The 25323-nt window shown below is 36.4% G+C and overlaps 1 protein-coding gene across 16 annotated transcripts in view; it reads right to left on the bottom strand.

Annotated features, from left to right (window-relative positions):
• The window catches only part of MTMR3 (myotubularin related protein 3), a 121816-nt gene that overhangs the window by 33782 nt on the left and 62711 nt on the right, over positions 1-25323 (bottom strand). For 15 of the 16 annotated variants that reach the window (XR_005652590.1, XR_005652592.1, XR_005652591.1 and 12 more), the window contains 5 exons: positions 22085-22169; positions 14235-14324; positions 13719-13835; positions 5520-5602; positions 3323-3489 (listed from right to left, as the gene is read on the bottom strand). Coding sequence is in view for 13 of the 16 variants with exons in the window: in XM_039861842.1 (XP_039717776.1) it covers positions 3323-3489; positions 5520-5602; positions 13719-13835; positions 14235-14324; positions 22085-22087 (460 nt within the window). In the remaining 3 variants the exon portion in view is untranslated. Of the gene's footprint in view, positions 1-3322; positions 3490-5519; positions 5603-8735; positions 8809-13718; positions 13836-14234; positions 14325-22084; positions 22170-25323 lie in introns of those variants that run through there. The other variant, XM_039861853.1, reaches the window with a different exon arrangement.

Below are 25323 nucleotides of genomic sequence, written 5' to 3'. Positions count from 1 at the left end.
AAGACCTAGAGTCATATGCTGTTCGTAGTTAAACAAGGTATGCTTAATTGGCCTTCTAAAGAAGAGGTCATAAAGGCGGGCCTATGCTACTACACTGATTTGCCCAGTCATCTGTCAGGACTCCAGATTACTGCTCAGGTATAGAATGATCACCAAGAAGGCAGCTACAATGAGGAGAAGGAAGCTGAGCATAAGAAAGATGAGCTTTCAGCTTCTAGCTCATTTCTTTTTCAGAGTTTTAAATGGGGCTAAAAGCAGAGTCAAGAGTTTTGCAAAGGCTTTTGCAAGCTTCACAGATGAACTCTAATAGCAATGTTGAGAATTTCCAAAGCAGATTAAGACCTAGAGCTGTGGCCACAGTATGGCTGGCTTAACTATGACAGGTTCAACAGTTGGAAACTTAGATTTATATGAATTCGAGGTAATGATGTAATTTCCCCAATACCCTCTTCTCTGACACATTCTACTGTTAACAGGCTAAGCAGAGAAGAACCTACAGAAGGCTTTATTAACTGCCAAAAGACTAACTTCTACCCCTCAGCGTCTATGCTTGTGATATATATGTTGGGGGCGGATTATACAAAGGCATCACTCTGAAATATTTCGAGTGCTGTCTCACCCCAAAGATGACTTATAAGAATGTGGTTGTCTGGTAAGCTCATATTTGGTGAGTAATGATGTAGCCACCACCAACACTCAACAATACTGGGTGGAGACAGAAGAACCAGGTAGACTGGCTATAAAAATGTTACCTCGGTGTTTTTTAACAACGGGTTTTCTCTCTGTACTCCACGATGAAAATATATAAAAGAAAAAAGCTACATATGTATGTATGTATGTATGTGTATACACACACACATACATATACACACACGTGTACACACACACACACACACACACACAGTCAAACCAAGCCACTGAAATACAATGAGATTCCATGTGAACAATAGCAGGTTAACTTTGGTATGGATTGTATACATTGGGAAGAAACGAAATACAACCTTTACTCACAGATGTTCGAATCAGTTACAAAGACATGGTATCACCTTGTAAATTTATAATTTTCAAAAATGTTTTCACAAGCATGGCATATAGGGGTTACTCAAACATTTACTGAATTGAACTCCAGCATAACAGATTTAATCTCAGGATACCCAGATCAGCTTGGACAAAACGAACAAGAATGTTTCAGTTTGAAAAACAAAGGAAACTAAAGTACAGAGAGGATAATTGGCTTGTCTGGTATTATTTTTTGAATTGGTAGAGTATGACTTTAACTTGTTTTTTCTAGTTCCTAAGTCAGTACATTACCCCCTAATGCCTTCATCCATTACAAACCCATGAAAAGACAGAGGATACTGTAGACATCTCTAAAGCCTGGTTGCCAAAGAATACCAAATATCATCAGAAAGGGAAGGACCTGGAGATCAAAGAAAGTAATCCCAGCTCAGGACAAACCAATCCATAATTAAAAGACAAGAGTGAAGTTCTGACCTGGCACATGTTAGGATATTCCTAAGAGTTGGCTCAAATCCAAAAAGAATAACTAAAATTATCAAGGGAATAAAAAATGACTTAAAAAGATGAGGAATTTTCAGTCTGTGATTGTGAGAGAACAGGTTAGAAGAAAGCAAGCCCATTAACTAAACACTGGCAACCCAAAACAAGGGAATGCCTTTGGAGTTAAGAGTCTTAAATCAAAGTTCTTCTATAACACAATGTAGCAAGATATGCTCATTAACTTCATTATCCTAGGAGACCATTGAGACTAAAAATTTAATAAGATGTAATGGTTAAAAACTCAGCAAATGTACACATAAGATTTGTGCATTTTATTGTGTATAACTTTTACCTTAAAAAAACTTTAAAAGAGGAAGAAACAAACAAAAAGTACTATGGCATCTAGATAAAGAAGAAAAAAGAAAAGGACAGATGTAATGGATAAGGGAGTGAAGTGAAAGCGTTTAAAAAGCACATTCTCATAACATTCCAAGGTCTGGTCTGGTCTCTTGTGGATGATTTTGGGTTCCACTGGCCTGACCAGGCACATAGAAAGACTGGATTCCGGAAGCTCAACAACTGGCAGGTGCCTCTGTTTTTTCATCTCTGTATCCAAAGCACCCCATCCAGTCAGCTCTAAATAGCTGGGAAGTGAGTTTAAGTCCTAGCTCTGTCACTGCCTACTGTGCTTTACTTCTTTGAGTCTTCTTTGGCTCCCGAAACAGAGATACTAGCCTATCTTGCTTTGTCTGATGAGATCATGAGAGCCAAATAAAACTACATATCAAACAATCTTTAAAAATAAGATAATGCTTGTTATAATTTAATCAAACAATAATATGAACCAAAAGCTTCAACCAGTGAATGAGCCAGGAACAAAGTGATACAAGCATAGCTAGACTAGCCTCAAATGTTTAAAATGACCCAGGAGAGAATTATTAAATTGAAGATTTAGGATTGAAAAATGAGGTTTATAGAAAAAGTGCCAGGAGTAAACTTTATTGGAAGGAAGCTCACAACTTTTCACTGCTTAGGAATTTAAGATTGCTCCCAAACTGGAGACATTAAAGATTCAATGTTGCACCAGCAAAGTTCTATTTAGAGCAACATAAAGTTCACTGACAACTACATGCAGGAAAATATCATGAACTTGGTCAAAGCTATTACTGAAGAGAAAAATGGTGAGTCGGACAAAGATTTAATGAGGAGTCAGGAAATATAGCTTCCAGTACAGGCTCAGCTTCTGTCTGTCCTGAGGAAAGTTATCTGGTTTATCTGGACCTCTGTTTTATCATCTATGGGATGAAAGGGGTGATAACAGGAAATCTATGACTTAAAAATTCGAAGATAGTAAAAGGCCATTTTATACTCCACTATTCTATGACCTAACCTTACACCTCTGTATCTTTGTTTATGCTACTTGCTCTATCATTCTTTTCTCCATTCTCTAAACAATGAACTCTCACTTGACCTTCAAAGCTTACTCTACTTTGCTTACTCTAAAAGCCACTTCTAACGTGAAGTCTTCCCACACCTGCATACGACGCTCATGGCTCCCTTCCATTAGGCTTCCGTAACATCCATTAAATCTTACTACAGCTGGTTCTCAGGCCCAATAAATTGTGGTGCCAAGTCTAATGTTCTTTCCTTCCCCTGAAAGGCAGAAAACATGTTCTGCTGAGCTTAGGAGAATACTGGGCATACTCTAGGTGCTGCATAAAATATATACTGACATGAATGCATAGGAGTCCCATTTCCTGTTAAGGGTACCTCGAGTAGCAGTTCTATAAAGCCACCATCTGCATATTTTAGAAAGGCTTACCTGGTCTGCAGAGGTCTCCATGTTGCTCTTTTTCACTGGCGTAGACTTCCATGCACCAAGCATGGTACGCAAATGAAAAGAGATCTTCTATTTTAGCAGGTGGTCGGATTGCGTTGTTCAGTCTCTTAAGCCACTCTTGACACTGCTCAAAGGTTGAGAACTGACACCTTTGTAAAGCCAAACAAGTATGGATGCAATCAGAAGACAGTTGACAATGAAACCTAAGGGAAGCCACCATTTCAAGAGTGCCCACTCATGGTAAAGTGACAACTATAGTCAAGAAAGCATGAGAGATGGTAATTCACGTGTTTATTATTTATAACAAAAACAAGCCAACAAATTTTAGTCAATGGTGGAAAAATTTCAAAAAGAAGAAAGCCAGACATGTAAAAAACTTATTTTATAAGACTAATGAAATCTCTTCTGAGACTGATTAATGTTAATTATTAAAGTAAAATGGCAGTCATTCTCTTTCGCGAGTGAAATTTCATTCTTCTTCTTCCATCAAAGCTGTATAGTTGTCCTTTTTAAGAAATATGTTTAGAGTAGTTCTTTTTGTTTTGTTATGATATATTAGACTGAACTCAAAATCACATCAATACTTTTGGCCAGTTAGGGAATAATTTCAAAATCTGTCTACCTAGCAATTAGAATAAATAGGCAACTTCAGATCCAAAATAAGATATATAGTATTTCGTTGTGACCATGTAAAGAACAAAATAATTCTATTATCAATTGCAATTTTCAGTATATATAACTAGGAGGTTAAAATAATTAGTGCAAGAAATACCTTTTCAAATGCAGTGTTTAAAATTGTGTAATTAACAGGTTTTTAAACTGTGAGTTGTAGCCAGTCTCTACTAAAAGCAAGCCCAATCTCAATGGATAAAAAGCAATTTAAATATTTACCTTAAAACCAAGGAGGTCACTTAAACCTCTCCCTTGTCCCAATCAATGTGACTCATTGATATGCCAACACACAATGTTTACTGGCACTCCAGAATAAGTCAAAGAGATAAAGTAAAAACCTAGAGAATTTAAAACTTGTAGAGCTACTAAATTTAAAAAAGAATTTCAGGGATTATTTTGCAACAATTATAGTAAAGATCAGATAAAAAAAAAATCAATGGAAGTTAAATCTATGGAGAAATTTTATGAGAACAGAAATGTGCATTGTCTTAAAGTGCATTCCAGAGACTATTTATTAGTTGAAAGGGAGAAAAAATAGAAATCATACAGAAAGCAGGTGATACCTTGATAGAGTTATCAAAATTAACATCACCAATAAGGAATAGATGGACACTGTTTGCCTCCAGACGTAATATAATACCCTGAAAAGGACACAACTTCATATATATAGCGGTCTAGCTGAGAATGGACAACCTCAATTTAATCATGAGGAAATACTGGACACATAATAAGAAACAGTCTATTAAAATAAGAGTATTCTTCAAAATGTCATAAAAGACAAAGAAAGATGGTGAAAAATGTTCCAGATTAAAGAAGGCTATAGAATCATGGCAACCAAATGTAGTATCTGACCTTGACTGGATCCTGTTATGAATGAGGTGGTGGTGAGGGGAAATGCTATAAAAGGCATTATTATGTCAACTGACAAAATTGGAACATGGATAGTAGACTGGATAAAAGTATTATAAGTGTAAAATAATGAAGTTGACACTGATACTACGGTTATATAAGAAAATATCTCTATTCTTAGGAAAACACAATGAAGCATTTCAAGGTGAAGAGCCATGACTGTATTAACTTACTTTAGGATTACTTAGAAAAAGAATATTTCTCTCCCTCTCTCTGGCTCCTCTTTCTCTTTCTCTCTCTCTCTCTCTCTCTCTCTCTCTCTCTCTCTCTCTCACACACACACACACACACACACACACACACACACACACACACACAGCTCCTGCAAATGAAAAAGCAAATGGGATAACATGTTAACAATACTGGTATTCTTTATACTATTTATATTTTTGCATTTTTTGTAAATTTGAAATGTCCAAATAAAAAATTTAAAAATACCTTTCAAATAGCAAAGTAACTTAAAGGTGAAATATTTCAGACACTAACTACTCAGAAAAATATTCCTAAGAAGGCTGACCCTCAAAAGCTGTTTTTCTGTTACCAAACCCCACGGATCTATTCTTTAAAAAGTATTTTCCACGCTAAACACACCACATACCTGATAACCTTGCAGTCTTTGCAAGTCAAATGAAGCTGAAATATATCTCGGCATTCGACACTTTCTATAAGCTGTAAAGGAACCTGCAATTAAAAAAGATAAAGTCTCCTTAGTCAAAAAGGCATCAACCCTGCAGTTCTTCAATGTTCCTAACAAGAGTGATTAGAAAGCTCCACACAGGAAAGGAGCAAACAGAACTGCAATTTATCTGGACTGATAGTACTCAAGTGATTTACTACTGGGTGAATTAGGGGTTTCCTTTATCTCTAAATCAAAGGCCTCAAATCATGAAGAGGAGGCACCATCTCTGGGAGAACAGGAAAATAGGTCATCTCTCAGGCATGAAACTCATAAACTTATCACTCAAAGAACTACTTTAGATGGTGTAACTAGCTGTGCTTTGCAATGACACAGAAGCTGAAGGGAATCAGAATGGTAATCTTGTCTTGTTTACAGAAATAAACTACAGATTGAGGTGCTATTAAGACTATACTTTTCGTTTGCCCCAAATGACAAAGCAAGCTTGGGCTTTGTGTCAGCAAAAGAGCATCCTGAAAAAGACTAGATGCCTAAACTGCCTGCAGGTTGTACAGAAAAGACAATGGGACAGGAGCTGCTGGTCAGGCTTTCTGCTCAATAGAATAGACATGGGTATCAGGGAGGAGAAAGCAGACCAGAGTGGCCAAAGATCCTAAAACTCACTAAGTCTAATCTGCTTTAAAAGACCAGCTGAGGAGCCCTGTTTGCCAAGTGAGGCTTGAGATATGAGCAAGCTAAAATGGCTGTCTCCCTACCAATCTGGTCAGCAGACTCTAATGAACACAGGAGTAAATACGACAGTAAAGAGGATCAGAGAAGGGAGACAGGAGAGAAAGCATCTGAACAGGGTGACAAAATCTCAAGTTGACACAAGAGACTCCTCCCCCTGTCACTCTACTCATCCTGACTCAATCCCTACCTTCAAAAAGCAATTTCCAAAACTTCTAAAGAGAGCTTGGTAAAATAACAATAAATACTTCACTCCTCGGAAAGGATAGACCACTGTCTCTTACAGTGTATCATGCTAGCCAAAACGTGGCTCTGGGAGTTGCAAGTAGCATTCAAATAATTCGTGTTTAGCATGAGAAGAGGAGAGCAGTCTCCTCCAACATATATAGAAACAAAAGAATGCTGCCTGCACAAGGTGGCCTCATGTTAGCTGAGCCAGTTTCAGAAATCCTGTCCCACCATGCAGTTGCCAGAGTCAGCAAAAAACTCTTAAAACAAAGATGTGGGGAGCAAAAATAAACCCAGTGCTAGATGTCTGGGACAAATAAACAGAAACTGCAGCAGGGATTTAAATAAAAGAAGAAAAGAAAGCAAAATAATAATAATAATAATAATAATAATCAGATATTGGCTGGGAGTTTCCACCTCAGTGCCTTCTTACTTAGTTCTAAGTCTTATAACCAATAAAATTCCCTTACACTTATAAAGAACTGAGAGTAAGAGAAAGCCTATGAAATCTTGCCTGTTTGAGAGAAAAAGGAGCACTGGCCCGCTGCTTTTGTTTAAGTCCTTAATCCCAAGGTGCAGTGGGAAATTGCAGCTAAAGTGGCTAAAAATTCAAGACCTGTACATCTAAGAAGGAAATCAAAAATGTATCAGTAGGGATAACTTGTAAAGGGCGAATAAGAGATTAAGAAGAGGACACTGATTTATTCTCAGGGCAGTCTTTTTGGAGCCCTGTAACAGGCTCTCACGTTGTTTTTTTCTTTTTTATGTACTTTCCTCTCGCTTCTCCAACGCCCACCTTGCCCTACAAAAAAAGTGGCTACTAGACTGACAAGAGGCCTGAGTTCTAATGTCAATTTTCTAAAATTTTACCAACTAAACTTTGCCCTCTTCCAGACTTCCTTGGACAAGCTTCCCATCTTCCTATATGCCACCAGCCTCTGCTTTCTGAACCTCAGATAGTCACAGCTTAGAAATTCCCAGCCACAGGAAATAGGAAGAACGTGGGGTGCAGTGAGAGTGAGCTTTACAAATCCATGTGGAAAGGCTGCTCTCTCAGCAGTCACCTGCATCCTAGGTCCCCTGCGATCACTTGAAAACCAACTAATGCTATTAACAGCTGCTGCAGAGAGTGGACCAACCTGTACTACTTTGCTACAAAGAACAGGTAAGTTACATCTCTCCTACTAGACCAGAGCCCAAGGGCCTATGCCCAGACTTCTGGAATAAGAATAACGAAACATCTTAGAGTATGAAAAGATTTGCTACCTAAAATGCGTTTGATATAGTAATTTTCATGTATTTTAACATCGCAAATTTAAGGAAAAATAAAAATGTTGGTTGCTAATATGCAGATACTAGCAAGTCACCAGAAACCACCATGTATACTCAAGTAGATATGGAAAACAGCAGATTTTAAAACTCATGCAGATTGTTACATGCAAGGAAGTGTAATATGCAGCAAGAACAGGAACATATAAAAGAGAAATACCTGATTTTAAATCAAATGAATGTCTCCCTTTTTTCTCCTTTATACCTCAATGTGCTTTCCACAGATTGCCTCCTCTTCTAAAAATGCGGAACTGGCATTCTTTTCCTCTTCATCTAGCCAACCAAAACATACTAAGTTTCTCTATATTTTCTAAGGCCTACTCCACTACTTTAGGTTTCTCAACTTTCCTCATATGTGAAGAGGATCTCTTAACATTTCTATAACTAGACATACCCAATACCAACCTCATAAGCAAACAATTACAGATTCAAGAGCCAGACCATTTTATAGCTCAGGAAGGTTAGCCACTACACTATTAGCTAGTGACAAAGTCAGAAGCAGAATCCATGTCTGTCCTCCAGCCAGGCTCCTTCCATTATATACGGTGCACCTTTCTTCCTGTAAGACTGTCTTTCTCTTCTGTATGAGCTCTACTTTAGTTTTCTTTCACAATTAAAGTCTCTTTACCAGAGATCTTCACGAGGAAAACAGAATCTAAACCAAGATTCCTGCGATGCAATTCTATCCATGCAAGAGCAGTAAAAAGTCTAAAGTCACATTCAAATCCTCTCTAGTCCACTAATTCTAAATGTTTTGTAGCAACTCATTTTCTTTTTGCTCTTTTCTCCTCTACGTTCTTCTACCTGCCAGGTAATTCTATCTCCCTTTACAGTGCTTTTACACTAATTAATTTCACCAAACTCATGCTCAAAACAATGCATAAAACATACTCAGTGCTATTAAACGATTTCTCAAAAGGCCAGAAGTTACATCAAGAACACCAAAATTCAGAAGAGCATCAATCTAAAAAAGCAAAAGAGCAGCAATTAAAAAAATTTGATAGACATGCATAGGCATTAAAAATCCACGGTACTGTCTCTTTTTGGGGGAGTAGGGGTGTGGGTGTGTGTGTGGAGGAGAGGTGTCCACACACGCATGCACATGTGTATTGTTTTTAAGCACCAGAATTTAAAAATGGAAAATTCTAATCTTATATACACATATGAAGTAAAAATGGCAATAACTGTGACAATAAAACAAGTAATGATTCTAGACCTAAAATCTGTAATAAACTATAGAATATATGGAGATTAAATCTTATTTAAAAACCAGTCCAAAAAGAAGACTGTCGTAGGTTACATAAACAAATTTTTTATTGCTTATGTTTGATATTCACAGGCTATTCTTCCAGCACTGGTTTCAGACACCTCTTGCTAGTATATGAATGCTGAGGCCCAAGTGCATTAAGTGTTAATAATAACCTCTTACTGATGCTTGAGGAATAAAGATTTTTACGTACTACAGTTAGACAATGGAAAGATGCTAAGAATGGTGTTTCTATCTGCTACACTTCTACCTTTTTCCTAAGAAGCACTAACAGATCAGCCTAGGAACAAAGTTTTAATGTTCTTTTAAATACTAACGTTAATTTTTACAAATGATTTCTAGCTGATAGTCACAATTCCATCTGTTTATATACAAGCTGTGGGGGCTTATCTTCACCCCACAAATTGTTCTCATTATAACATACCACTAGAACTTTGTCTAGTAAAAGGGAAGGGACTCATGCAGAGAGGACACATTTTGCTGATTTGCAAGGTGAGCATCTGACATTCAAAGCCAATCTGTTCCACAACACATGTGCAAAAAATGCCTAGGTTTCTCATGCTACTTACTGGGATTTCAGAAGCAGTAGATTGAGAGGTGGTCTATTGAATTACACAACAAAAATTGTTTTAAACTTTCATGAATTCCATTTGAACACTTACTTGTTTATAAATTAGCTGAGCATCAAAGAAATATACTTTTATATATGTAAAAATATAGTTTGGGCAAAGCACAGAATGAGAGCGATTCATTATCTTACCTGCTACTAACGAACTCTACTACAAAGGTTCTTTGATCCTAGGAATTGAAAACTTGGTATCCAGTGAATGTGAATGGATTAAAGTAATGATGTTTATGGTATCTAAGTCTATAGAGACCTTTCACTCAATGTGCTGTGAAATTAAGAGAATGTATGTGATGAATAGTAACTAGACAGAGTGGTGATCATTATGCAGTGCATACAAATATCGAATTATGTTGTACACCAGAAAAATGTAATCTCGGATACCAATTTTACCACAAAAAGAAAAAATTTTTAAGAGAACATATAATATCACATAACTATTTACAACTTGATAGTAAGTTACTTTCTAAAGTGCTAAATATATATTGATTTAAAAGCATGCAAAATGACACGAACTGGGGCATGCCACAATATATTCTGGCACGTTTGGGCTTTGATGGTTCAAATACGTTTGATTTAGATTTAATAATATTAAAGGAGTTTCTTAATCTCACATTTTTTACTGAAATACTTATCCATTGAGGGAGAAAAGGAAGGCAGGAGAGGCAACACCAACTCTCTGGTCTCCATTAGGGATCTAGTGCAGGAGGAGCCACTGTTTCTGGGAGTAACCACGGGTCTTAGGAACCTCAGCCATGTGATATATTAACTTATTTGTATGGAGAAGTCCTAGTCTCTCTCAATCTGAAATGTTTAAAGTCACTGCAATGCCAAAATACTCTTGCACGATCATCTTTCTGTGCATAGCCATTATCTGGGGTTTTTTAAGTGACATGCAGGCTCTATGCCTTAGAGGGTTATAATGCTAAATGAGAAAATACTTTTAGGTGAAGAAATGGGTCAAACATAAGAACAGTGGTAAGTTTTCTTCAACACTGTATCTCAACCACAAAGGGGGACCAACAATTCCAGTAAACAACCTACTTATCCAGCTATTGCTAGAAACAATGACACAGGCCTATTCACATAGATATGTTGTTTTAAAATGAGCTTTAAATCTAAAAGGAGTTTAAAAATGGTCTAATATCCATTTCAAACCCATATTAACTCCAATGCACTTAATATTTACTGAATATCATGGTATGAGGAGACATGCTAGATTCTAAAGATACAAGACGAATAACCAAAAAATTGCAAGATATCTGATAAATGCTGTAAAGGTGTGTTCGAGATATGGAAGAAGCCAGAGGAGTGTCAAAAACTGCCAGGGAGGGAACTGGGACTGAAAAAGGTTTTACAGAAGTTATCACCTGAATTGAATTTTGACAGACGAAGAGAAGTTCCCTGGGCAAGAGAGAAGAGAAAGAACTCAGAAGTGTAAGATATAGCTGAATAGTCCAAGGAGGGTAGTTTTACTAACACCAAGGGGAGAAGAGAGAAAAGAGGGAAACAGACAGATAAGCTGGCAGGGACCAAGGATCATATACCACTGAGTCTGATACCATGCTAAGTGATTTCATCTTAAAAGTAGTAAAGAAACACCGAAAGACTTCAGGCTGGTGAATGACATGATTGGATCCATGCTTTCTCTACAAAAGACCCTATTTCCAAATAGATCTAAAAATAGTCCCTAAAATACTTCACCATAAACCAATAAGCTGAGAAATAGGGGACTATTGTATGGAAAAATGCAATGATATGAAACTATACCATCCCCGCATGCAATGTAAGTACAATTTTAACGATCCAATCATTTAAACACAATCTAAATACGAAATTAAACTGGGCAATTCTGCTTGTTACAGTAGTCCCCCACCCCCTTACCCATGGGGGATATGTTCTGAGACCCCCAGTGGATGCCTGAAACAGTAGATAGTACCAAAGCCTATATATACAATGTTTTTTCCTATACATACAGTAGTCCCCTACCCCATGCTTTCCAGTTTCAGTTAACCATGGTCAACTGTGGCCTGAAAATATTAAATGAAAAAATCCAGAAATACACAATTCAGAAATTTTAAATTATGTGCTATTCTGAGTAGCATAATAAAATCTTGCCCTGTCCTGCTCCATCCCACCAGGGACATGAATCACCCCTTTCTCCAGTATATCCACAGTGTATGCTACCTGCCCATTACTCATTTAGTAGCCTTCTCAGTGATCAGATTGACCACCAAAGTATCGCAGTGTTTGTGTTCAAGTAACCCTTATTTTACTTAATAACGGCCTCAAAGCCATTCACATAACTTTTATTACAGTATATCTTTATTGGTGTTCTATTTTATTATTAGTTATTGTTAATCTCTTACTTTGCCTTATTTATAAATTAAACTTTATCTTATGTATGTATGTATAGGAAAAAACATAGTATATACAGGGTTCGGTGCTATCTGCAATTTTAGACTTCCTCTGGGAGCCTTGGCACATAATCCCCTGAGCATGGGCGGGGGTGGACTACTGTACATCCCTTTTCAAAGAAGCACTCTGGCTCCTCTTTGGCATATATGAATTGCCGGCATCACTACTCTTGGACTTTGGGGCCACTGGGAATGGCATGGGATTTCATCACACAACTCAAAATGGTGCCCAACTTAAAACTTATGAATTGTTTATTTCTGGAATTTTCCATTTGGTATTTGCAGACCACAGCTCACCATGGCTAAATGAAAATGCAGATAAGTGGAGACTATTGTATTACTGTCATTACCTTCACAGTAGCCGGTGGGGAGTTTCTGGTTGCTGGGATTTTATAGGAGTTTCTATCCTGTCTCCTTCTATCATGACCACCCAATTCCAAATGGACCCTTCTGAACACAGTGCTATATGGAATGAAAACACAACATGCTTCTTTCCTCGATGAATCTGATGCGTATTTTTAGCTGATGAACAGAAAACTAACATAATAGCTATGATCATAGCTCAAATCCAGAAGCCAAAAGGAATTCAAGCCACATGGCTCCTGGATATAAATGCTTACCTACAAAGAATATAATAAATACTAAATAAATAATAAAAGCAGACTACAAAGAAAATGGCAGCCATTTGAGTCTTCTGACAAAGAAAAGAATGTGAGGGAGGAGTTGGGTAACATTTGGACACCGAATAAAATGAACTTAAAAGTGACATATTTCAAAGAATCCCAAATGAATCCCAAAACACACAATCTGAATGAAAGTATAGTTGTGAGCTTTTTTAAGATGTCATAACACACTTCTCTGCGCTAGAACCAAAGTGCAGAAAAGCACAATGCTGGAGAGGCATTCATTTAGTGGAAGTACATGAACTTTTGTGCCTTTGTGGTGAAAGGCACATTAACTGAAAGCTATTTATAATGGCAATGCACTGGAAGAACCAGTTCACTGAGAATATCCACATAACTGAAAAGGGTAAATGCACTCTTGAGAATTGAGAGCCTTCCTTTTCTTCAGTAATAGTCTATTATGCAAATATACACTGTATTTAACATCTATACTTATACCACTAAGAAGCCATTAGACTAACTTCATCCTATGATGACAGTCTGCACTGAGTTTTAAAGTACATCTCATCATTTGATATTATAGTCCAGGAAATTTTCTAAACTGAGGTAGGAGTAACTACTAAAGGTTGAAGAATAAAAGTCTATATAGCCTTTGCACCTTTATAAAGCTTAATGATACAGCATTACTTGGCACAAATCATTCAGTGTTACAAAACAATGGACACCTCTACTGACAACTACGTGTATCACTTTAAATCAGATGTAAGAAATGCTTGCTAACCTATTGTCCCCTGGGTGCTAAATAAAGTAACAGAAAAGCAGAGCACACAGTGTTTTCACACCCAACCCTGTATTATATTCCTTTCTTTGAGACCATGAACAAGTTTTCTGACTTCCCTTTCTCTATCTATTTTAGTGGGAAAACAGTTGGTAATCACTTACATTAACAAGAGACTCCTTAAACTTGATGTGAAGTCTGTAATTAGAAAGGGCAATGATGGCATCCTCAGCACGGCCCACAAATTCTGTGCTTTCTCCATGAAGTTCAAGGAAAGGAACCTTCAAAATGGAAGAAGAAACCCTTCAGAGTTCTGAAGCAGTAAAGCAAAGTCTTCAAACACAGGTCAGGTGAATAAATGATAAATCCTCTGTCACTCGAACTTAAAACAATGTATAAGTAGTAAAGAGACCTGAAGAGGATGGGTTTATATCCACAAAATTCAAATACACCTAGTTTTTCAAATTACAGACTAATGAAGGAATGACATATTCATCTCAAATAGCGAATTCTCAGGAAAGAAGTCTAAGTGAGATGTTTTCTAGCTTGCATTTCTACTTATGTGCATGGTTTAGAAAAAAACATAAACGTTATATAGTCTATTACTTCAAATCATTAGCTCTGCTACATTATCAACCTGCTAAATACTTATTTTATAATCAAAAGTGGCCTGTAATTACCTGAAGATTCTCATCCTCCCGGATCAGCTGCTTCCTGGGAAAGATCTGATTGGCTTGGATGCACTCAAGACTGTGTCGAGTCTCTTCATCCTAGGAAAACCCAAAACCTTTAAATAATTTCAAAGCTCCTAGTCATCCATATTTGTTTTTTTTTTTTTTTGCCATGTTTAATAGTGTAAGCACAATGAGAGTCCAGTAACCAAGGTGAACAGGCAGAAAACTCAAGAAATATTCATCCCCAAAAGTCTTCCACCCAATATATTAAATGCCTTTAGTCAGAGAACACAGCAATGCAAAAAGAAAAAAAAATGAAAAAGTTATAAGAACATTTATACTAACCACTAATAAGTTGTTAGTACATTACTTATAAGAGAAACCAAGATATAGTGGTTCTGTTTTGTCTTTAATTTGTAACTTTAATTCTTATTTCTGAAAGATACATTCTGAATTATTTAAGAATGAAATGATGTGATGTCTGGAATTTGCTTCGAAATAATTGGAGAAGGAAAGGTAAAGAGGATGTGAATGGGGCAAAAATGAAATAGGACTGTCCATGAGCGATAACTGATGAAACTGGGTAAATGGGGGTTCAATACAATGTTGAGAGGAGTGTTAATCAAGCTACATCCAGAGACTGCAATATGCTGATGAGTCCTGCAGCCAGACCAGGATGACACCTTCAGAACAAAGGAAGAGTTCTACTAGGATTACTAACAACTTATTTCCCCACACCTGTGGAAGGAGAAACAAGAACAACAGTGTCTTTAAGTGGCTGCCCTATACAAATAAAGTCATTCATTCTCTATGGCTAAAACCATGGGGAACCTATGGATTAAAGGCAGGGAACCTATGGATTGGATTAAAGGCTGGGAGCCTGCAGGTCTTTCAAGCTACATACTCTTTCCTTTCTCATTCCTCACTGTATGTTCATATCAAAGGAAATGGGAACTAAAGAATGATATCTAAACTGAATTTGGGGTCCATCTCATCCATACACTCTCCACCAAAGGACCCTCTTGGTGCAGGGCTTGGTCTCCTCCTCACTCTGGGAAATCTGCCCTGTCCTGCATCAATTATATCACTGTGTCTACTACTTTGGTTATATGTGAAATTTCCGTTAAAGTAAGGTTTTGTTTTATTTTGTTTTTAATGGAAGCTTAAGAACGGAATTTCTCAAAATGAAAATGTGTGAACCACTATCCCTAGTTTAATATGTCTTATGTAACAAAATAATTCCTATTAAGGCAATTTCAAAAGCAGCAGCAGTAAATTCTAATCTAAATGGCACATGAACTGAACTAACTTGTATAAAATAGCAATATTTTATATTATGTATTTTTATGGTATAGGTAGACAGGGAAAGAAGTAATATATTAGAAAGTCCAAGTGTAAATTATGATGCACTCTATTTACACAGCAAACTTCATAAGAGCAAAAGGCATATCATGCTTAAGTGATATCATGCTAAAAATTATAACCACTAGTTAGTGGACATTTCTGCATATGTTACCTATCAAAATTGCAATAATTCTTTAAATCTCAAAGAAAGAAAGAAAAATTCTACCTATAAACAACACTTTTTATCCAATAGCAATCTAATCATAAAACTGCAATACCTACTACAGTGGTCCTCCAAGTGAGGTCTACAGATTCTAAGATGCTTTCAGGGGCTCTCTGAGGTAAAACCACCTTCACAAGAATACTAAAACAATCTTTGCCTTTTTTCACTATATTTGTATTTGTACTAACAGTGGGTAAGACTGCTAGCACCTTAGTACAATCAAGGCAGTGGTGCCAATTTCACTTAGAATGTCCCTGATAAAGCAGAGGGAAAAATGATAAATTTTATTAAATCTTGACCCTTAAGTCTTTTTTTTGTATCAGAAATACACATGAAACATTTTGCTGCATACTGAAGTATTATGGTTGTTTCAAGGTAAAGCATTTGTACAACTGTTTCAGCTACAGGCTGAACTAGCCACTTTTTCATTAAGTACCATTAAAATTTTTTATTTTTCTATTACAGTTTACATACAATATTATATTAGCTTCAGATATAAAACATAGTGATTAGCCATTTATATAACTTCTGAAGTGATCATCCTGATATAGTACTCATCTGACAACATACATTTATTACAGTATTACTGACTATATTCCCTATACTGTATTGTACATCTTCATGACTGTTTTTATAACTAGCAACCTGTACTTCTTCATCCCTTTACATACCATTTTTAATTGAAAGAAAAACTGAAAAACTACAGTAATTCAGATTTAAGCATTTGGCAGATCTTTTCTCCAAATGACATTATTAGTTGCCAATGACAAAGCTTTTATGTGAAAATTAAAATTTTAGAAAGCTGTCATCTGCCACCATGAACTCCACAGCTTCCCAATACTTAAGACTTTTCTAATGAGATCAGTGGTAATATTAAAATGTGACTTTTGAAAGAAGTTATGTAGAAAAATATGTCTATATTTGGAAGACCTGCATTATTCAATGAGCTATTATTTTCAAAATGACCAATGCATGATATCACAAAATCATGCATAAATAAAAGACCCATTTAAAGTACAAGACAAACCTATGGTTTTAATGTAATAGAATATAAAAAGTTCACTGATATGGTTCAGATTCCATATTGCAACTAACCTTTCTAACCTTTAAAGAACTATTACACATCAAATTTTGGTGTAGTATACACACAATCATCTAAATAATATTAAAATACACTTCCTTTTTCTAATTTCATATTTCTTTGAGGCTAGATTTACTTCATATATTTCAAATAACACACTGTAACAAATTGAATGCAAAAGTAGATACTAGAATCTGGCTATCTATTAAGCCAAACATTAAAGAGATTTGTAAAAATGTAAAATGATGACGCTTTACATTATTTTTGAATGAGGAAATGCTTTTCATCAAAAATCTTATTTCTGTTAATATTTAATTAGTTAATTATTTTAAATGAATTTATAAACATTTAAAAAATTTCTCAGTTTCAATTTCTAATATAGTAAATAAAGACAGAAATATCCCATATAAACAAAAGCTCTTTGGGGTCCTCAATAAGTTAAAACTATAAAAAGAGGTCCTCGGACCAAAGAGTTTGAGTACTGCTGCTCCATTATACTCCAGTATTAAATACCGATTAAAGCTGTATCATCTGAAGTCAGGCTTTCTCTAAAACCATTCTCCTACTGCTAATCTGTAACAGGTAGAGCCACACAGAGACTTGAATAACAATCACTCACCCATCTACCACTCATTAAAACAGCATTTTTGCTACCAGATGAATGGGCCTATTTCATCCCCTCTAAGGGGTTACTTTATGTTGAGGCACAAACTTTCTAAGGACCTTTTTAAAAGTTTGATATTTAAAATGTAGAAAGAAATTAGTGGCTTCAAATAAAATTGTAATAATTTTATAAATGGTTCATGAAATGCTACAAAAATTATAAAATTTTATTATTAAATACTTTTGTTATATTTGAAAACAAATCATAATAGTGTCACTTCCCTGGGACCACTAGGTATTCATCATGATTGTCAAGAAATTATAGCTGATAAATTCTAAAAGCAAAAGTATAAAAATATATTGTTTCTTATACCAAAAATAACATTTATGAAGTTAACAGATTTTAGAAAGGTTGATGTGATCTTGCTTGGAGCCTCCAAAAATATAATTACTTAGGGTGTAAAAGGTTTATAAAATGGCTCCACTCCTATAAGCATCTAAATAACTTGTAAGAAGAAAAGATTTATGTCAATTTATTCCATTTCATGCCTGCTAAACAAACACAAAAAATCTTTCAAAGCCGAAAGCTTTTGTGAAAGAAAGGGTTTATTTGGCTCAATACACTAGCCAGAAAAGAACCAGTCCTAGAGCATGAAGTTTAAACCACCAGCAGCAGCACTAGGTGGAGGAGGCAATATGCCCACCATCCTGGAGTTGACTGGTGCTTTTATACATTGTTTTGGGGAAGAAAGACGTAGGTTGTTTTCAAAAAAATTTATATTGGCTACGAATGGCGGGGGGCGGGGCGGAGAGGAAAAAGTGAAACCAGGCAGTTCTATGATAGGAGCACTGTCTGTAAAGAAATATTTACTACTTTTGATTGGTTACAAGCAACAGTCCTGAAAGTTCATGCATATGCAGGATGTTGTGGCATCTAGTGGTCAGCTAGCTAACAGATGCCTGAAGGTTGATTCAAAGTTCCAACTCACATTCAGGAATGTAAGCAGTCTTGTTAGTTAGCCCACAGCTATTAACTAGATAACTATTCCTATTTCTTTCTCTCACTCTCAGGCTGCTGTAATTTAGAACATCATAGAATTTTTCTCTTTTCATCCCTTTCCACTCTTTTCCTCTTAGGGCAATAATTAGGTGAAGTAATAATACAGGACAGAAGTCATATATGAAAGAAACTCATTTTCCTACACGTGTTATCTTTTTAACCAATTCTATTTCCATTCTTAAGAGATAGCTCTTGACTTAAAAGAACATTGACTATATTTAGAACTAAAGAGAAAAGATATGAGGAATCTTGAATTTAGGAAGGTTTTTCTCATAAACCAACATGGGATAGGTAGAAAATGCTAAAAAATGTGAGGAAAAGCTTTTAAAAATAATTACATAAAAGACACTGTAAACATGCCTTCTCAGCATCACCTTAACTTTTTAACTCACATAAATGTATAAAGCCCAAAGTTTTATTCTCTTTCAAGATCACTTTACAGAGGTATCCATTATTTAAGTGACTCCTTGACCAGTAAAACACTGATCTTTAAATAACACAGAACTATAATAATATAACAGGCTTAAAAAAAGAAAACTATAGATGCTATACACCATTTTATTCTTGCTGGCACATTCATGTGAGTGCTAATCCAGATCAATGTATATAACCACAGCAGCTACTAAAAAAGTAAAACTGGAACGAATGATTTTCAACATAAGAGAACTGAAAATCAGACCAGCAATACAGGAGCATGAAATAATATTTTTTCATAGTCAAATAAAATAAATGCTCTTTTTAATAGATTGTCTCAGTTCATATTATCTGTAAGGCTTATTAGGAACTGATTTTTCTTCCCTCTTGTACGTAAAAATGCATTTAATTCCCAAGGATTTAATTAACAGCATAAACTACACATTGACTTTCTAGAAGAACAGTGATTCAAAAAACATTACTTGGCTAAACATAAACTGAATTAATCACGTAATTAATTACAGTTTCTGAATTTATTGGTAAACATGGAGGCCAAACTTGAGATGACTGATAGAATAAGGAGTTAGAAGGAGACAAAGGGAACAAAACTGGCAAGTGATGGCGTGATAAGAGGCCTGGAAACAAATTCTTCCTAGGCTATAAACAGTAATTTAGTAGTACTAGAGAGAATGTATTCCATGAAGTCGATTTCCTGGTATTGCTGAGAAATACCAGCATTGTAGTATCTGGCACTTATTAAAGTCTCCACCAGCTCCGTAAGGTCAGTGGAGTCACCTACAAAAATCTTGTAAAAGATCAGTCACCACAGTTCCAGACAAGTTTCTGCTATTGACTGACCTATGCAGGTAAGAGAGATAAGTCCACACCTCAGAGGGGAAGTCAACATTAAAGATATATATTTAAAGAACATGGGGAAGAGATGACTCAAAATACCTATTAACTAAATTCAAATACAGCATCCCAGGATAAAAAACTCTACCTACACCTAAGAGTGAAATATGTGTAGGAACACTTAGCAAAATGTAAAAGTGAAAGTTAATTATCAGCACCATTGTTAATTCCAATCACTATTCGCAAGACTAGTATTTGAAGACAATCAAAAATACAATTTCCCTTGTTATACTTTTGTTTGGTTACAGGCAACAGTCCTGAAAGTTCATGCATATGTTATAATGATTGAGATTTGTTTCAAAATAATCCAAAGAGGTGGGAGTGAGGGAATTAGAAGAAACAAGTGGTCATGAACTGATGATTACTGTAGCTGACTGATACACATATATAAGATCACTATACCATTCTCCCTTTGTATAGCTTGAGATTTTCCATACCAAGCCATGAAAACATATTTTCCTAATGCTTAACCTCCCAAAAAAGAGAGGTTTCAATCTCATTTAAGACCTTTAGAAATATGAGAAAAGATGTTACTCAAATTGGTACAGAGGTAAGCATTAAAAGGGGAGAGGGAAGGAAACTCAGTGCCCCTGAATTCTCTACACAAAAAGTAAGAATTAAGGACATACAACCTAAATGCTAAAACAATAGAATATGTTAATTAATATTAATTAAATCAATGGTCCAACAACTTGCAAAGTATTATGTATAATGAAATGAACATAAGGAACCAATAAATCAACATGGGAAAATGTTTAATTCATTTAATAATTAGTAAAATAGAAAACAATTATGCTTTAACTCTAACTACATAAAATATACATATGGACACTGGACTAGTTAGAAATGAATACAACCATGGGTTTTGGTGGTAGAATCGTAAAAGAGTACTTGTAAAAACCTGTTATAATGCTAGCTTGTGAAAAAAAAACTTTGAAGACACATGGCCATACTGCTTCCCAACTACTGCACAAAGAAGCATTTCCAGCCCACCAGGAGGACTGTCTACAGGGCACCACAGAGACTCCAGCAGCACCAAGATGAGGACCACATTGTTTCTGGGCTAGCTATGTGGTATACAATGAAGAACAACCCCTCAGTACACAACATAGCTGCTTTCATAAGCTCATCATTTGCTATTCATTAGCACTGGCATATACACCATATAAATATCAGGCAAACATTTTTTCAATTCATTAAAAACTCTGTGGGAAAACCAATAAAATATAGTCTAGAGAAATAACATTAAAAGTTCATCAGTGTTTAGGTCTAGGATACACAGTTGTTATGCCCATAAATGAAGAAAATATTGGCCCAGCTTGAGATGAGTTACCTTTCTCCTCCTTTTAATATGACATTTCTGCACAACTAGTTTTTCTGTTTTAGTTTGTTTTCAATTTTGAAATCCATTTTCCACCCATGTCCCTAATGAAGCTTGAAATTAACATGGCCTTTTCAATTCCTTCCTTGTGCACCAGCATGAAATGGTTTGCATCTAGGAAACATCACAAGGTAGAAGCAAGACAATATTACAGAGGACCATTCTTTTTTAAGACTTAAAGGGCTATTTACATATTCTCAGGATTAATAAAAATGTGGCTGGCTCATTGCTTCATCTTCTCTGCATGGGCCGAGCCTGAGCCCTGAATGGCCCACAGGTCACTGAAACGTCCATAAGATGCTTTTAGTCAAAGATGTAGGCAGGGTGTGCAGAGCTGCTTCACCTTCTCTAGGATAAAAATACTTCCTTAAATTGAACAAAGAATGCAGGGGATTGTCTCTATCCAGAAAGGTAAATTAATAAAGAATATGTGTATGACCATATCATAATTCTCTGTCTCTCAGACACACAGTTTTTGCTACAGCATCCTTCCCAGGAAAAAACAACAACAACAACAAAAAACAAAAAACAAAAAAACTGGAGTCCAAGAATCATAGCTTTTAGTCTTGACTTCATTTACTATCTGACTGCAAAGAGACAACATCTAACTCACAGAACTAAAATTAATAAAATGAAACTGCTCTAGTATACTAGAATACTCTATAATTATTACTACTAAGTAAACGATAAAAGAAAGGAAAGAAGGAGAGAGTTCTGGGAAAGGAAAGATGAAATAATTTCTTAGAACAAAAATGGGTAACTATAAACATATTAATGTTCACTTAATTGTCGGGACAGAGTTCAATTCCAAGTTTTTTGTTATTTATCTTGTACTTACCATGACAGGAGGCCCAGATTAGGAGGACAGATCCCTGTCCCTTCTTCAACGCCTGGCAAAGCTTTTCTTTCCTTTATGCCTGGACCTTTAAAAAGAAAAGAAAAGGAAAAAAGGAACAAATTGGCGATTTCCCCCCTACTTGGCCACACCCTAATTAAAGAAACTGCATATACACAGACCCAAACACTCGACCAGAGTTAGCCAAGAAAGAGCTATTACCCAGCCAGTTCCCACAGGTCAAATCCAAACTCCATATACCTTTGTGAAAATTGCCCTGGTCCTAACCTATTTGGGCAAAAACGTTAACAAAGGCTCATATTCCTAAAGTTGATAGTAATATAAAAAATATTATAAACCTTGGATGAAAAGAATAAAACAATAATTAACCTATAAGCAGAAAAACATTTTTATAATATTACAGTATGTTTTATCTATAAATTCAAAAAGGATTCTCCCTATCTATGGGACCCAAACCAGCTTACTAAGCAAAATATGAAAAAAAATTGCCTTATTGCCTCAATATTCTATGCTTATCTGAAAATTCACATAAACAGTACTAATATATTAACCAGGTTTTTAAAATAAACAAAAGGTGGAGGAAGAACACTCAACCAGAAACTCAAAGATAGGTTAGTAAGAACAGTAGCTTCATCTTTAAGTTGCTTTAAAAAAAAGATTAACTTTATGCAAAGCCAGCATTTCTAGTTTGCTAAACTTCCATGAATACAGGATATTTTAGGGGGTCTGGGATTCAATATCGAAAGTAAGCTCTCTCAAAGCAGTGTGAGGGAACAGAGGACATCAAAGAAGCAGCAGGGCCCAGAACATGTGGAACCCTGTGCAGTTGTGAGCAGAGAACTGGCATGAAATGACTTATTTTAAAAGAGGGCCCTGGTTGGGGAATATGCTAGACTGCTTGCGGGAGGTGTGGGCGGGGGGTGGTGTTAGGAGTGCAGGAGGAAGCATAAAGACAATAGGCAATAATCACTACAAAGTAGCAGTGATAGAAATGGTAGGACATTGCTGGATTCTGGAGAGATTCTGAAATTATATAAGATTTAGCTAATGAATTAGGTCAGAGAAAAAGAGAAGTCAAACTTTTTGGCCTCAGCAACTAGAAGCAAGGATTCTCATTTACCGATGAGGGAAGACCGTTAAAAAAATGGATTCCCCACTCTATGCGAGGTACGAAAGGGGGAAGAGGTAATCAGAGGTTCTGTTTTAGACTTGCCATATTTAAGATGCCTATTAGATATCCAATTAAAGATACCAAGTAGAACACTGAATAAACAAGCCTGGAAATGAAGAGGGAAGCTAGAGATTATTAATTTGAATGTGAGAGACATAAATGTGTGGAAGGCATTAAAGCTAGTTAATTTGGGAGCAAGTACAGAAGACCAAGGACTCCATTGTTTAGAGGCTGGAAGGATGAGGAAGAACTAGAAAAACTAAGTTGTTCAGTGACAAACCAAATCAGCATCATCATCCTTACCACCCTTCAAGCCCAAAACAAACCTCTGTGAATTGACCTAGCTCAAGAACCAATTGGCATAAAATTATCTTTTATTCATTCATTTCAATAAATATTTATTCAATACCTATTATATTCCAGGCACTATTCTAGATCTGAAGAAGACAATTGTGAATTAAAAGTCATGGAACTGGGAGAAAAAAAAAATGGTGTAGATGATAGAGGCTCTGTTCTGTCACAAATCAAAGTTGTGATAGAAACAAGGAGCAGCAGCAAGGAAAAATCATCTGGGATCTAGAGGAACAAGCCATACAATTAGAGAGAAGTCCAAGAAAACACTCTGCAGAAGGTAGGACGGGGCGAGGACGCGGGGCTGCCCAGTCCCGAGCGGCTAGTTGAGACGGAGGCTGTGGCAGCAGCAGAAGCCTCTTAAAGGGGCCGCATCTGCGAGCAGATTTTTGCGGTGATGGACTCTCCTCGCTCTGAATACTAGTGCCAATTCGGCTGCACATAAGGGATACCAGGGACTTACAGGGAGACATTGCTGGAGTGAGGGCCAAGGCGAGACTCACTGGGGACAGAAGTGCAGGTGGAATCCATTGTTCCCTGCTGAGCCCTCCCCCTGCCCAGGGTACGGACACAGAACCACCACAGGCATGATGTCATCAGGCTAGATAACAGAGGTCACTCCGCCCAGAGGATGCCCTGAAACCCTGCCTCCCCCAACTCGCAGTCCCACCAAAGCCACATGCAGGTGTGTCCTCAGTGAGTCAGATGCTCCTTGCTGAGACTCACAATGGAGGCAGCCTCGGTTTTTGGTGTGGCCTTTTGAGGCAACTATAAGCACAGTATCTGTGGATTGCTGGCTGAATCTTAACAGGTGGCCCTGGAGTGGTAGAGGCTTGGGCTAAGTTTGGCCTGTAGCTGAACCCCTTCTCAGGACTGTGCCACTGGACACCTACTTCACAAATCCACACTAATAAGACCGGGAGACTTAGGAGCTTTTCTTAGTATGTAGAAACAGACATGGAAAGGCAGACACAATGGGAAAACAAAGAAGCAGAAGCCATATGAGAGAAGAGAACACAAATCCAGATATAATGGAGTCAAGTAATCTAACATACAGAGTTCAAAACACTGGTTATAAAGATGCTCAATGAACTTCATAAATTCAGTGAGATCTTCAATGAAGAGGCAAAAAACATAAAAATGGAAATGGAAATTATAAAAGGAACCAGTCTGAAATGAAGAATACATTATCTAAGATGAGAAGTATATTAAATGGAATAAACAAAGGAATAAACAAAGTGAGTAAAGAAGAGGATCAAATGCCCTATCTAGAGGACAGGAAAGCCAATCAGGACACTCAATCAGAATGTCAAGAAAAAGATGCCAAGACTATAAAAATAATTTAAGGAGGATATGGGACACTATTAAGGCTCCAAATATTCGTCTGATCAGTGTAACTGAAGAAAATCAAGATGCTGAACAGCTGTTTGAAGAAATAATGATGGAAAACTTCCCTAACCTGGTGAAGGAAATGGACATAAAACCCCAAGAAGCTCAGAGAGTTCCAAAATTCAGGGATCTAAAAAGGCCCACACCAAGACACATCATAATTAAACTGCCAAAAGTTAAATACAAAGAAAGAATATTAAAAGTAGCAAGAGAAAAACAAATAATTACATATAAGAGATAACCCGTAAGACTGGCAGCTGATTTCTCAAAAGAAGCTATGCAGGGCAGAAGGGCTTGGCACAAAATATTC

Source organism: Pteropus medius, unplaced genomic scaffold, assembly GCF_902729225.1.
Source record: "Pteropus medius unplaced genomic scaffold, Ma_sr-lr_union100, whole genome shotgun sequence".
Classification (NCBI taxonomy): Eukaryota; Metazoa; Chordata; class Mammalia; order Chiroptera; family Pteropodidae; genus Pteropus; species Pteropus medius.
Note: the sequence above shows the minus strand (reverse complement) of the source record. Positions and strands in the feature narration are given on the sequence as shown.